The sequence below is a fragment of the Thunnus maccoyii genome, chromosome 1 (genome assembly GCF_910596095.1).
Source record: "Thunnus maccoyii chromosome 1, fThuMac1.1, whole genome shotgun sequence".
NCBI classification, from domain to species: domain Eukaryota; kingdom Metazoa; phylum Chordata; class Actinopteri; order Scombriformes; family Scombridae; genus Thunnus; species Thunnus maccoyii.
The window spans coordinates 30,456,031-30,470,731 of record NC_056533.1 but is presented as its reverse complement, the minus strand read 5'-3'; the positions used below and the strand labels follow the sequence as shown (position 1 = coordinate 30,470,731).

At 39.2% G+C, this 14,701-nt stretch overlaps 1 protein-coding gene across 2 annotated transcripts in view; it reads left to right on the top strand.

Moving 5' to 3' along the window:
- The window catches only part of glceb (glucuronic acid epimerase b), a 57,496-nt gene extending 48,056 nt beyond the window's left edge, over nucleotides 1-9,440 (top strand). For both annotated transcript variants that reach the window (XM_042414387.1, XM_042414397.1), the window contains exons 5-6: nucleotides 3,724-4,016; nucleotides 4,362-9,440. In XM_042414387.1, coding sequence (XP_042270321.1) covers nucleotides 3,724-4,016; nucleotides 4,362-5,093 — 1,025 coding nt within the window. In that variant the 3' untranslated portion in view covers nucleotides 5,094-9,440. The remainder of the gene's footprint in view (nucleotides 1-3,723; nucleotides 4,017-4,361) is intronic.
- Nucleotides 9,441-14,701: the final 5,261 nt, after the last annotated feature.

The window sequence follows — 14,701 nt, the reverse complement described above, 5'->3', positions numbered from 1 at the left end:
CAGTCCGTCTTCCACCTCTAGGTACCCATTTCCACCCACTTGTCACCCCTCAGCCCTCTCGTACTAACTAAACATCGAGATTGTATTTGCTCTATCCGTTTATTCTGCTCTCTCATCAGAAAACTCATCTAAACTTTCCTTGTTTTCTTTTCCCGCTGTCAGTTTCTCTTTCTGTCCTCGCCTCCTTCCACTTCTTTCTGTTTGGGTCTTTCATTTTTCCTCCTTACTGTATCTAGGGCGCCGGTGTTGAGCAGCCTCTCAAATCCTCTGACAAGTGGATCAATCGTCTGTCCCCTGATAATAACCCTCCATCTACCATCTGCACATTCCTGCACGAACGCTGTCCACTACAGAGAACCTTTATTTTCTGAATCCCCTTATGGTTGGTTGAAAGTGGAGAAATGTAGTTTGCATAAACTGATCCCTGTCAGAATTAGCAGAGTTTTCAGTGTATGTAGATGCAGTGGAGTAACAGCTGTCTAACCCTGTCTATAAAAAGTTTTTAGTAATAAAATAATAACTATATTGTAAGCTATTATTTTTACTACTATAGCTGCAACTATTAGCTGATTTATCTATTAAAGGACTGGTTCACAATTTCTCAAGTCTGTTGTAAAACAACAGTCAGGAGGCCATATGAACACTGAAACAGGTTTTGCTTGCTGTAATCATTCCCCCTGTTCATACTGACTGTTCGAAGATGCCCTCCAAAAACTTACAATGTGCACAGAAGATGATTAAATGAATCAAACAAGATGAGCAGGAGACACACAGACCACTACTCAACAAGGCACTTTTCAGCTTTTTGCCGAGGGAGAAGACCACTGCTAATATAAAACATGGGGAAAAGTGTAAAAAGAGAACATAAAAGATTATTCCTGTACCTGTGTGGAAGTTTTGTCAAAAGAAATCTGCAACTATTATAATAATTAATTTAATGATTTAATGTTTTTTTAAGCAAAAAAGTAATCTGGAGATGTCACCTTAGGCTTTGAAAAACTGTGATTGGTGTTTTTCACTATTTTTTTTGACATTTTATAGACAAAAAGATGAATTGAGAAAGTAATCAGTAGATTAGTCTGTAATCTATTGGGCAGCTGAGACTCACTAATCACTGGGTTGGCAGTTCAATCTCCTGTTCCTCTTGTCTACATGTCAAAGTGTCCTTGAGCAAGATACTGAACCTCAAATTGCTCCCAATGGTCAGGTTGGCACCTTGCATGGTATTTTCTCTGCCACTAGTGTGTGATTGAACGGGTAAATGAGCGGCAAATTGTAAAGAGCTGTGGATAAAAGCGCCATATAAATGCAGCCATTTACCATTTAATCAATTATGGAAATAATCATTAGTGTCAGCCCTGTTTACAACATTGAATCAAAGCAGATTTAATGCAGCTTTTTTTGGCACCGATCAAAAGAAAAAGTCCCGTTAACATCAAAGTGAAAACAGATCTCCGGTGGCTGAGCCAGGGTCCAGATTTTAATCTGAATTTGTGGCTGGACTTGAAAAAGCCTGTTGACTCTCAATCCCCATACAACCTGTCAGAGATTGAGCAGTTTTGCAGAGAAGAACAGAAGGAAAATAGCAGTCTCCATATGTACAAAGCTGATAAGAGACAGACTCAAGGCTGCAAATCCTGCCAAAGGTACATTTACTAAATACTGACTGAGAGGGGGTGAATACTTATACAAAAATGTAGATTGCATTCTGTATTTGGAATTAATTTAGATTGGGCTCCAACTAGTGATTATTTTCTTGATTAATCAGTTAATCCTTTTGTCTATAAAATGTCAGAAAATAGCAAAAAATGGATGTTATACTTTACCTGAGATGTTAGATATCTTTTTTTGTCTGACCAACAGTCCAAAACCCAAAGATAATCAGTGTAAAGACAAAAAATAGCATTTCAGAAGCTGAAACCAGTAAAAAAAAAAAGACAAACTATTAATTAATGATCATAATAGTTGCTGATTGACATTCTATCATTCGACTTATCTTCGCAGCTTTAAATTTAGATCACTTTGTAGAGATCTATTTTCACTTTGACATTAAAGGATCTTTTTCCATTGATCAGTATTTAAAAAAAAAACACATTAAATCTACTTTGATTCGATGCTGTCAGACAATAAAACATGAAAACTTCCAAGGGGATGAATATTTTTTTATAGGCTCTATATGTCCTTTGTCTCCAGTCAGCGGAGAACGTGGATGAATAACCACATGTGCGTTGACTGATGTCGCTTAGATCTTCGTATCTGCACATCTGCGCAACACATACATGTGTTTACAAGTGTTGCTCTCACACTCTCACTCATGTATACAAGTGTGGATTTACGCTGACATATTTCTAGCCGCGTGTCATCCATGTCTCATGCCTCATTGCTAAACAGCCAGAGAGCAGAGCAGAGCAGAGCTGAAGAGGTGGAATCTCGTCTATATTCCCTGCCCATCCTTTATTGATGGCAGAGTAATCACGGGGCCAGAGTACAAATCCACTTACTCTCTGCATTGCCTTAAGTAATGGATTTATGAGTGCATTAAAGAGCCGTAGTCATCCAGAGGCCCCTGCCAGACTGGCTCTCTCCTTCATTCTCCTCCTGATCGACTGTCTTTGTGTCTCCGTCGGCTTCGTCTACTTTTGCTTTCCCGGCTCATGTCATGTGAGATCTCTGTGTCTCTGATTCTTAATTGTCTTCTCACCATTGGCTCATTTTCACTCTCTTCCCTCTCAGACTGGCTTTAAGGGCTCTTGTGCGACCCATCATTCCATTACCCTCCTACACTCTTTCCTCTCTTCATCCTTTGGGGAGCCGTGATTAGGAAAGGTTTATTGGGGAGTTTTTTTTTCACTGTGCAGACCAAGTAACAAGGCCAAAGGAGAGATTATTCCAGAAGCTGTTGGCGCTTTAGGGAGTTGAAATGAATTCAGAACAGAAGTGCCTGAACTGAGCTGGCACTGAGTTGATGCAGTGCAGGAGGAGTGGTGGCAGTGTGGAAACTGAATATCATCTCAGCTGGTGTCTTTGAGATTTGCCGGGAAGAAAATGCGGAGATGCAAATAGAAAAGTTTCTGCAGTGCATCAGCTTCTTATTTCACTCTCTTCCATCTTGCTGCTGTTCTTCTCCCCCGATCTCTCCTTCTCTATTCCCTCGCTTCTGTCCTCCTCCTAATTAAGCTCAGTGTGCAGTGACACATCTGTACTGTACATCTCATGAGAGGCTTGTCTGTGTGTGTGTGTCTCTCATATACACACACACACACACACACACACACACACACACACACACACATACACAGAGCGAGGCGCTTCACACATGTAATAAAAATACAAGACCCCTGGTAATAAAAGATATGGCTTTGACCGTAGAATTTTTTTAAAGTCGTCTGACTGTTCTTGATCATTTAAGAATGTGACTACAGAGTGAATCTTGGGAACATGAGTAAAAAGTTGAGCTATCATAGAAACACACATCAAAGCATACTGTCTTAAGGGAGACAGACGCACTTTAAAAAGGCTTCCAGTCAATGTGCTAAAAATAATCCAATGTCGTCCAATATTCATCAGAAGTTTTTGGAATCAGTCAAATGAGGTTTTCTTCTGACCTTGTGCACCTGAAGAAACGCTACAAACTTTCTTTTTCTTCTGCAGTCCAGGTTTTTTATATGTATTTTTAACATCTTCCCCATTTATCTGCGCCCACCCCCCCAATCACCTCCACAGAGTCCTCAGAAGGCGTGTCCCTGCAGCTGGGTAACTCCAAAGACTTCATCCTCAGCTTGGACATCAAGTTCATCGCCAACGGCAGTGTGTCTGTGGTCCTCGAGACCACGGAGAAAGGGCCGCCCTTCACCATCCACTACGTGACCAGCACGCAGCTCATCGCCTTCAAAGATCGTGAAATCACCTACGGCATCGGGCAGCGAACCGCTTGGAGCACTCTGACCCGCGACCTGCTCACCGACCTCAGGAAGGGCGTCGGACTGTCCAACACCAAGGCCGTGAAGGCCACAAAGGTTGATTAATTGGTTGATTTGAATATGCTATGATCTGTACTAAAATATTCAAAACCACATGTAGGTAAAATGTTAAACTTCTGCTTGTTTGTCCGATTGAGGCAAATCTTTTTTTTTTAGGTTTTACTAAAAAAAAATTTAAATGCTCTATGTATATCTCAATTCTCAGGAGTTCTATAAAAATGTAACTTATGATCTATTAAGACATTAGAGTTTAAAAGCAGATTATCAAATTATGAGAACTTGGACACTAAATAATTACTTGGGGAGATTATTAACAACATCACAGCCCTGATTTCAGTTTTTAATTGTCTTGTCTGCATTCGCGTTTGATTTCTCTCTCAGATCATGCCCAGACGGGTGGTGCGATTAGTCCTACACGGACGTGGCTTTGTTGACAACATCACCATCTCCACCACTGCCCACATGGCCGCCTTCTTCGCCGCCAGCGACTGGCTGCTGCGCAACCAGGATGAACGTGGCGGCTGGCCCATCATGGTTACGCGTAAACTGGGTGAAGGCTTCCGGCCTCTGGAGCCCGGCTGGTACTCAGCCATGGCCCAGGGCCAGGCCATGTCCACCCTGGTGAGAGCCTACCTCCTCACTAAGGACCAGGCTTACCTCAACGCTGCCCTCAAGGCAGTTGGACCCTACAAGGTGCCTTCAGCGCAGCACGGGGTCAAAGCTGTGTTCATGAACAAATACGACTGGTATGAAGAATACCCCACCACGCCCAGCTCCTTTGTCCTCAACGGCTTCATCTACTCCCTGCTGGGACTCTACGATTTGACTGAGACAGCTGGCGAGAAGCTTGGCAGGGAGGCCGGGCAGCTGTTCAGCCGTGGCATGGAGTCACTGAAGGCTATGCTGCCGCTCTTTGACACTGGGTCTGGGAGCATCTATGACCTACGCCACTTCATGCTGGGCACTGCGCCCAACCTGGCACGCTGGGACTATCACACCACACATATTAACCAGCTACAGCTGCTGGCATCCATAGACAACGCCCCCATCTTCAAGGATGTGGTGAAGCGCTGGAAAAATTACTTAAAAGGGATTCGTGCCAAGCACAACTAGACAAACTGTAACCCAGATATAGTATAGAGCTGAGATGATGACTGAAAAGAGGTTGAGTATAGTGTATGTGTGAGAATTGAATGAATGATTTGAATGTGAGAAGGAGGCTCATATCGTGCGTCCCAGTTTTGGTCGAGGTTCATAATCTAAAGGATGAGTTCAGTCAGCTGCAGCTCTCAAAGTTTCTCGTGTGCTCTGTTGCAGGTTTTATATTTTCTGCAACATCGATTGTAGCTCTCCTCTCTTCTTTTTTTTCCTTGAGCTAGTGTTTGTAATTATGCACAGACCTAGTTTCAGAGTGTGTTTTTTTTTTGTGTTCAGGAAGAACGTGTGCGGATGTGTTGTTTAAAATAACAATATATGATGTTAGAGAAAGATGAAACTGCTTGAATAGTTTAAACAGAATCACATGTTTCCGACATTCTTTGATGCATCCACCACAAGTCTCTTCTGCAGTTGTATTTTTTTACCATTTCATCCCAGATTTACAAAGTTTATTGCAGCAAATAAACTGTAAATAACAGAATATATTATAAATTATTTGGAGGAGGGTGTCGGCAAAAAAACCCAATAATCTTATCAATATAAAATACTTCAACATTTTGGATTTTATAACAGTTTTTTTTCAAATGTCATAGCCTTAAAAACTCTAAGAAGTTTTATATCAGTATGTTATGTTTTTTTAGTAGATCATGTTTAAGCTGTTAGATGAGAGAAAATCATTTGGTCATCTTTACAGAAAGGCCGAGGAGCCGAATGCTCTACGCTTCTAAACTGGTGGATTTCATTTCTTTTCTGTTGTCCGTTCTCATGAAATACAGATATATAATAACAAATAATTTTAATCAGTTGAGATATGTTGACACTTCAGGTAGCTTAACTCATTTTAAATCATTTTTCCATTGACATAAATATAAGAAGTATTATACTTTACCTGTCAGGCTGCTTGAAATCAGCTCAGAGGAACCAAACCACTATGTTTGATTTAATGGTTAAACCAGTTCCACTACCAGCTAGACTACCTGGGTCCTTCCCATAATTCTACTGTGCTTAGCTTACACTAACTGGCCAAGGGTGCTGGCCAAGAGTGCATTGTCATGTGACTTGCACTGGGACCAGGTTGTGCTTCAGCTGAAGTGTTGCAGACTGCAGGTAGCATGCTGCCACAACATTAGTGGTCCTCATCAGTCCTAAAACAATCCTAATTAATAATTTAGCCTGATTAGCTGCCAGTGCTGAGGTGCTGTTATAAAATACTTTAAGATGAGATGCTTTTTGTGCATATGCCATCGCAGAAGGAATACTTAGTTCTGCATCACTTTGAGTTCAGCTCAGTTAGTGAAACATGTGTCTGCCACTCCGGAGATCCTGGGTTGTGATCTCAGCTGAGCCAATTAGGCACCAAGCTGATGACAAATTAATGTTTGCTGGAGAACAGCAGCTGAGAAATGAGCCACTAGATTCATTGATCAGGAAACACTGCCCCTCTGTTAGAGAGCAGTTGTGATCTAGATTGAGTCACATATGTTTATCTTTTTCATCGGTCTTGAAATGAATCCCCAGTGTGCGGACTTTAAATATGTACACACATGTACAGTAAGCTGTCTGATCATATAATCAATCATTTTCATCTGTTCAGACAAGCGACTGCACATGTAAAAGAGTCAATCCTGGCTGACTCACGTTTATAATTGAATTAATGTCAATTAATATGCACTGTACCTGATGGATAAGATGAATACAGTAGAAAAATCCACTAAAGTGTCACACAGATCAGCGTAGAGCCTCTGGTGTAATTTTATAAAGATTTCTTCATCCCATTCATCCCATAGTGATAATAAGAGATACACACAGGGCATAACTTTGAACTGAAACTTCCTTTAAAGCCAAACATTAGCTTTTGGTAAATCCTCTGACCCGTCATCACTTAAACATTAAAATCTTAATTTCTCTGGGTTTGAACACTATTAGTTGTAGCTACATTTTCACTCATTCTCACGCTCCCATCTTGACCGTTTGAGGTTGTTGTTTACTTGGAAGCTCATCTGAAAAGGTCTTTTTCTATTACTCATGTTTCCAGATGATTATTGCAGGATACAAGTGTAGGTGGTGGCAGATGCCTGTGTTGTGTATTCGGGTAGAAATGCATGTGGGCAGCAGCTGCATCTCACTAGCATGTCAGTTTATAACATTTAAATAGACAATGCCAAGAGTACTGAAGCCCGAGGTAAATTCTTGACAAACATAAAGAGCCTGCCAGTCCCAGTGGGCTCTCGTTTCTCCTCTCAGCTGCCGTGGGTGCATGAACTCGCTGTTTTTAATCCAAGCGCTGCCCTGTTGACCGCTGTACGAGGAGAAACAGGCTCGCCAAGACACCAACAATTCACCCGGCTAATAGGCTGGAGAGCCTGCACGCAGTAGCTAGACGGGGATGAGTCAGCGCTTACCGGCATCAACACGCACACAAACAAAACAAAGTGGAGCCCTCAGCATCAATGAGGCTTTCATCGATCTACCTTAAAGATTATCAATGGGAGGCAGGAGAATCACAGGAATCAGGCTCCTCTGAAGTGTGGAGGGCGGATTCTCTGAGGTCATTTTCATAAACACTGGTGTAATCTTTGAGGTGTAAACATTTTCCCAGACAGTCTGCTCGCAGCTTGTCATTGTGTGATCTGCCAAGAATGAATCAAAGAAACGCCAGGATGTAACATCAGCTAGAAAAAAAAAAGAGAGACGGCTGAGTCGCTTTAGGTCAAAGTCCTTCAGGTACCTCTATCTAACCTCACAGCTTCATCTGCGACTTCTTGCATTCAGAACTAAGTGAGATTTCACAGCAGAGTATCAGGGCCACTGTAAAGAAAAAATGTATAATAAAGTTACAAAAAATAATGATATATTTCTAGAATAAAGTCTGAACATTTCATGAAATAAGTCCTAATATTATGAGTAATATTATAAGATTTATGACTCTCTGGACATGAGTCTGGACAAAAAGTCTTTTGCAAGAAAAACTGTAACTGTACGGTAAATAAGTCAGGAAAATGTAATCCAGTGTACCCAGTTTAATCATAACATACAGAATTTTGTTCTCAAAGCAACCTTTTCTCGTAATACTCTGACTTTAAATTGATAAATATAACTATTTTCTTGAGATATGACCTTTTAAAAAAATAAAGTCACGACTTTTTCTTGAATTCACAACATTTTTCTCAAAATATTTTGACTTTATTCTCGATTTTCTTTTCTGAAAAGTGGCCCTAATCCTCCATCATAAAGGTTTATACTGTGGATGTTCTGTTTTAAAGGCAGAGAAGAGGTATGAGTGTAGGTTTTGTTAATCCCAGTAGATCTACACTTGATGAACCTTGATTTCTTCATTTCACAGTGGCATTTTTCTTCCCATGAACACTTGCATAGTTCATACTTTACAATTTTGACAGGACAAGTAGAAATATGTCGTTTAAATGGAAACTGAGCATTCAGGAAAGGAAGTTGTGTATGTATGTATGTGTGTGTGTGTATGTGTGTAACTATCTCCATTTTGTTTATACCAAAGTCATTGATTTGAATTTGTATATTTTTGTGTGAACCGATTTCCATTCAGCATTTAATGATTTTAAGTCTCCTTGGAGATGTCACGAAGAGACACTGCCTTTTGAGAAATGCTAGTTTTTCAAACGTAGGTTGAATAGATAATTGCAAAAACAAGATATGTAAAACTTGCTTATCGTAAAAGGGGACGTGTGCAACTAGAGATTAGCATTTAGTCAGCTACTGTTTTAAAGGGAAATGAGCCAATAGCTGCAAATTCTCCTACAAAGTTTCTTTTTTTTTTTAAATTTCTTTTTGAAGTGTGTGTGTTTGCATCATTCATCATTTGTTGGAATCATTTGCAAATGTGTCGGATGTTTTGCTAGATAGACGAAAGCACAACTGCCGTTTCTGTTACATGATTTTGGTTTTTATTTCTTTTGGATGACTTTGTTTTTGTTTCAGGACAATGTGCAACGCCTTCATTAAGAAAGCTGCTATTATTGTTCACTGTGTAATAGGTATAAGAGTTTCTTTCTCCTCATTTTCTCTGTCTTTCCACTATTTGTTTTAAAGACTTCAACATATGACCACTGAGGTCAAATGTGATTTATGCAATAAAATGTTTACTGGGGTTGTGTCACCACAGGAGACCCAGAGTGGTTGTACAGACTTTGCAATCCAAGCACAATGTGCAAACGCTACCATTTTTTAGTCTAAGGAAGAGAGGTGTTTATATACAGAGTAAATCTTTGTGCTTTAAAACTTGCTTTTTAAAGGTGTAAAAAAAAATTAAAAATAATTTTTCTTAAACTCCTTGTTTGATCTCTTCTTCTCCCACGTCTAACTCTGCAGTTTCACATCACAGCAGCAGTTTAATGACGATGTCCGTACAGATGTTTGACTGGTTTATTGTCTTTCATGTACATTGTAGAGCAGTAACAGTTACTTGATTAGGAAATTGATGGAAAATTGCAACGGTTCTGATTCTTTGGTTTCAGCTTTTCAGTTGTGAAGATTTCCTATCTATATATTTCAAATGTGTTTGACTATTTTCTGATATTTTATAAAAAAATAATCAAAACAATTAGTTTAGGAAATAATCAGTAAATGTTTGGGGTGTGTGGGGTCATATTTTATTGTACGAGACAAAAGAGTTACTTTTTTTTATTTTACATTGCATTATTTCTGCAATTAGCCATTAGATATTAATATAAATATTTGCTTTAACAAAAGAAAAAAAAACAACTTAAACATAAAATGCAAAGGTATTAGCTTAAAGTAAATAAAATCAATGGAATAACCAACTTCTACTGTATACAGTTATATCTAATACTTCTCCAGGCTGTACAACTTTATTGTCTGAAAAGATAGAAAGCTATCTTCAGTCCGTCTGACCGTTCAAAAAACACCTTTAAAAATTGAGATTAAGTCTCTATGAATTGATCGAGGTCATTTGCCTGAAGGATAAAATACTTCTTATGTGTGTTCTTTGTAACCAGAGATCAAACCTGGAGATGAAGAGTGAGGATGTGAAGGTTCCTTCTGTGATACATCTTCCTCTATCCTCCTCACCTTCTGTTCCCAAAGAGCCCTCCACTGGCTTTGTGGCCTTCAGACAAGTTTACTGGCCACGTTATAACCCTCACCAGCTTGATGTAGATTTTTTTTGTTTGTTTGTTTTTGGTGACTAACTATTTTTGTCGCTTTTTCCCATGTAGATTGGTAAGGATGCAGGGTACATAACACAAAAAGGAATTGAATGCCCTCATACAAAGAACATAAACTCCATTGGTAAAAACTCCACGTGCATCAATAACTCAAACTGTGTCAACATCTTGTCTGAGCTTTTACATTTCCAAAATAACACAACAAACTAAAGCAGCTCATACTGACCTCATACCCTCTACGCCTTGGCTGCAGAGAGAGGAAGAGAAAAAAACAAACAAAAACAAAGCTAAAAACAGAAACCATAAAATATAGCTGCCAAATTTACAGTATCATGTATTTGTACACTCATATTTAGATATACAGTACACAACATTACATGCATTGATATGTACAACAGAAAACATTCAATAAGATTTGTAGAATACAAATCTGTAAAATTTGCTCACGCTGAAGCTATTAAGTCAGCTGGGCAAATAAATAGATGGCATACATTTCTTGAAAACATCATCCACACTAACAAAGAAATAAAGTTTACAATCTAAGAACATTCCTCGTCTGCAGTTTCCACTTTGATTATGACGGGCTTAGAGCCAAAGTGCTATTTAGAGCAAATAATCAGCTCTTTTGTTTTATTGGAATTAAGTTCCAGTGCACTCTGCTGACACCAAGCGTGGAGAGCAGTCACATGGTTGCCAACTGTATAAAACATAGTTTAATTACTTATTATTTAGTCATTTAGTCCGATGTCTTTGATATTGGATTCTTGATTTGTATTTCAAGAAGTTGGCTCCATCTCCAGAGTTTTATTTTTTATTTAATTTGTCCTGTTGAAGTGAGGGCTGAGTGTATTTTAACTATTTCTTAGCTCCAATTTTGATGACTCAATATAGATATTTGTGTGTTTCTAGTTAATTCAGGTGGTACACCTAAAATAATAGACTTTGGTCCTGCACAGCTCTGTAGCATTTTGTTCATATTGAATGCTCTTTCGGTGAAACTACTTAGAGGAAAAACAATCCTGATTAATAATTTATCCTAATTAGGCTATTCTGATCCAGAGAGAAGTGCAGACACCTGAGAAGGACTGTCTCTCCTGCCACCCGCTTGCATTTTTCATTAACTTCTGGCATTTACAGTATACAATCCAGCCATAATTTCTGCCTCAGAGCCACAGACTTCGTCCCACGCATCCCATTCCTCCTCTTTCCTCAACACTAACGATATTACCGTCTCTCCTGACAGTAGAGACTGTCTCCCAGTCCTGTAATTAGCCCAACATAAACCCGATAAGCTCAGTCTCTTCATGGCCCCTGTGCCGGCGTTCCTGCCTCCTCTGCTGTCATTCAGATGCCTTTGAGATGGTCGTGATAACATTACAGTGAATCCTTGGTTCTGCGGTGTCCGGAGGCCAGAGGCTTTATGGTGTCCATAAATTTACCCACTAGATGAAATTAACACACCGTTGAACCCTGCGTTATTGAATTTGTGTGTGTGTTGTTTGGGGGTCTCAAAGGAGGTGGGAGAATGTGGAAGCAACAGAGAAAAGAAAACAGAAACAGTACACCTGCCACATCTTTATGAGTGCAATTTGACAACCGAAGTCCCAGATGTTTTTCTTGATCTTTTCACCTTGCTGAGTGACTTTCTTCTAAAGTTTTAATCTTAAAGCAGAAGTGCAACACTTTGTAAAATGTTATGTTATTTGCTCTCTAGTGGAGAGTTACAAGAGAAGATCGATACCACTTTCATACGTTAAGTGGACTGCATTTATATGGCGCCTTTCTAGTTTTATCAACCACTCAAAGCACTCTGTAATACATGCCAGTTTGGAGCCAGCACATGCCAACATTCACCCATTCACACACGTTCATACACTGATGTGCAGAGGCTGCCGTCCAAGGTGCCAACCTGCTCATCAGGAGCGATACAGAGCTTCCTAAACAAAGCGCTTTACAATGTTTCACACACACACACACTCACACAAACAATTTGCAGTTGCAATCAGGGGTTCAGTATCCTGCCCAAGTATCCTGCTTCAACATGTGGCCAACCCTCTGATTAGTGGACCACCTCCCGAGCCACATTCGCCCATTTGTCTGTTAATGTTCCTCCACTCAAAAATGTGTTTTGCTTATTGTAACTTCACTTGGATGTTTGAGCTTCACTGTGCAGAATGATTTATGTGCAGATTTAACACGTGAAGGCTGTTCTCATATTCATCTGCTGAAAGTGGGAAGTTTCTCTGTGTCCACCTTAAACTCTGAGATCAAGGCGTGTACCTACGAGCATGATGTGTGACATCACAACTAGTTTGGAGCATATCGTGGTCCAGTATACAATTTACACAAGTGTGATGTGGAAACTGGAATGGACCTTACAAGTACTGTAGGAGACATCTTGTGTCCAGCAGTTAAATTTTTGAAATGAACAATGTTTGTATTTTCATAGATTCTGGATTTTTTTAATAAGGGAGAGAGAGTAATTTGTAATAATGTAAGTTTTTAACAATTTTTTTGACCATTTTTGTGGAAAAAACATATCAGACACAAATTATTAGTCAAAGCAGAGTATTTTTAAATGTCTTATAACAGGGGAGGAATCTTTAAATATACTGCCATGATCAGGAGACAGATTGCTTAGCTTAGTATAAAGACTGGAAACGGTGTTTAAACAAACAAAATATGAGTGTTAATTGGTGATATATTTAACAAATCTAAAAGCAACCCTGTCTCAAATTATTTATATACTACTTAATTGTTTTCCCAATTAAGCTGCAATGGCAAATGTAATTGCTGCCCGGATTATGTTCAAAGGCAATGTTTTTTTCAAATAGCACTACACACTGCTAGTTACTGCCAGCAGATATTGTACTGCAAGATCTTCTCATCTAACCCTCCACCAGAATGAATAAATATATCTTCCAAAATATCTATTCCTTTAAAACTTTCCCTCTCATTAGCTACTCTAGCAGTCTGCTTTAAAGCCTTCCTAAATCACCAGAGTCCCTCCTCTCTGTGATCTTCCAAATCAACATCAAACTCCACTTCTCAGGCTATTTTGTTTCATGTTTGCTACTGCTGTCAAACTCATCAGCCTCATCCTCTCTTTTAAATGAACACCAAAGACAGAGAAATGATCTTTACACTACAAAACACTAAAATAAAATAGAATCTCCCGCCTCGGTTTCCAAACCAGGTAACTGCTGTGTTTTGGCACACTTTGGCTTGTGTGGTGGCGAGAATCAGTCTTCTGCAGTGCAATCATCAGCTTAGTCAGAGAGGATAATGGTGCTGGAGGAACAATGAAGAGACAGAGCAGCAGTAGGAGGGAGAGTAAATAGAAGAATGATATGAAGATGTACAAGAGACAAAGCAAGTCTGTGGTGGGGAAATGTCTATGAGCGCAGGAGGAGTAGATGTGAAAGTCTGAAATTCAACAGAGAAAAAGAACGCCTGGAGTCGACAACTATTAATAATATATGAGGGGGCGTCTGCCACACACGCTCCTCATTTGGAGGCACAAACTGCACCTCATCAACCGAAACACCAGGGAGGCACCAACACTTTGAGCAGCTGCAGCAGTCTGGTTGAGTGCAGTCTGACGCCCATCTGTCCCTCTGTAACCTCACGCAGCCACAACAGAGAACAACACATAAACACGACACATCTTATCGTTATTATGATGAACAACTGGTAAATGTACAAATTATTATTTAATGAAAGGATGTAAGAGAAAGACTAGCTATAGTTGCTTCCTTAAAAAATAAGATTTACATACAAAACATGTGATCAGCTTATCACATGTTGTTATAGACTAAACTATAATAGTTAAATGTGCTCTGCCTCCAGCAGCTGCAGCATCAAAATGCTACATACACATGACTGCATCAGTAATAATAAAATAATAATCCAGGGGGGATTTTTCTGCACTATTTTAAGTGCATTTTGCTAATAACACTTTTACACCTTAGTAACATTTTCAGTGCAGAACTTTTACTTGTAACAGAGTATTTTTACAGTGTGGTTTTGTTAATTTTGTTTAATTAAAAGCATTCAGAAGCATTTAGATGCTTCAGTTAAGTAAAAGTAACAGTTCGCTGAAGGGACTGCAGATAATAATTAGCTATGAGCTAATCCTGCTACAGTACATCAAATAGTAACATTTATGTTTAGCACTGTACATGGCCCCTTACAAATAAAATAAATAAGTAAACAATAGCACACTGTAAAAAATATTCCTTTTTAAGTAAGAATTCAGCATTTAGAATTTTACTTGAGTAAAATAATGGAATCTACAATATGTATTTACAGTATCAAAAGTAAATATAACATCAAGCAGAATGTCTTTTATTGGGTTATTATTGATGCATTAACATGCAAGCAACATTTTAATGTCATAGCTGA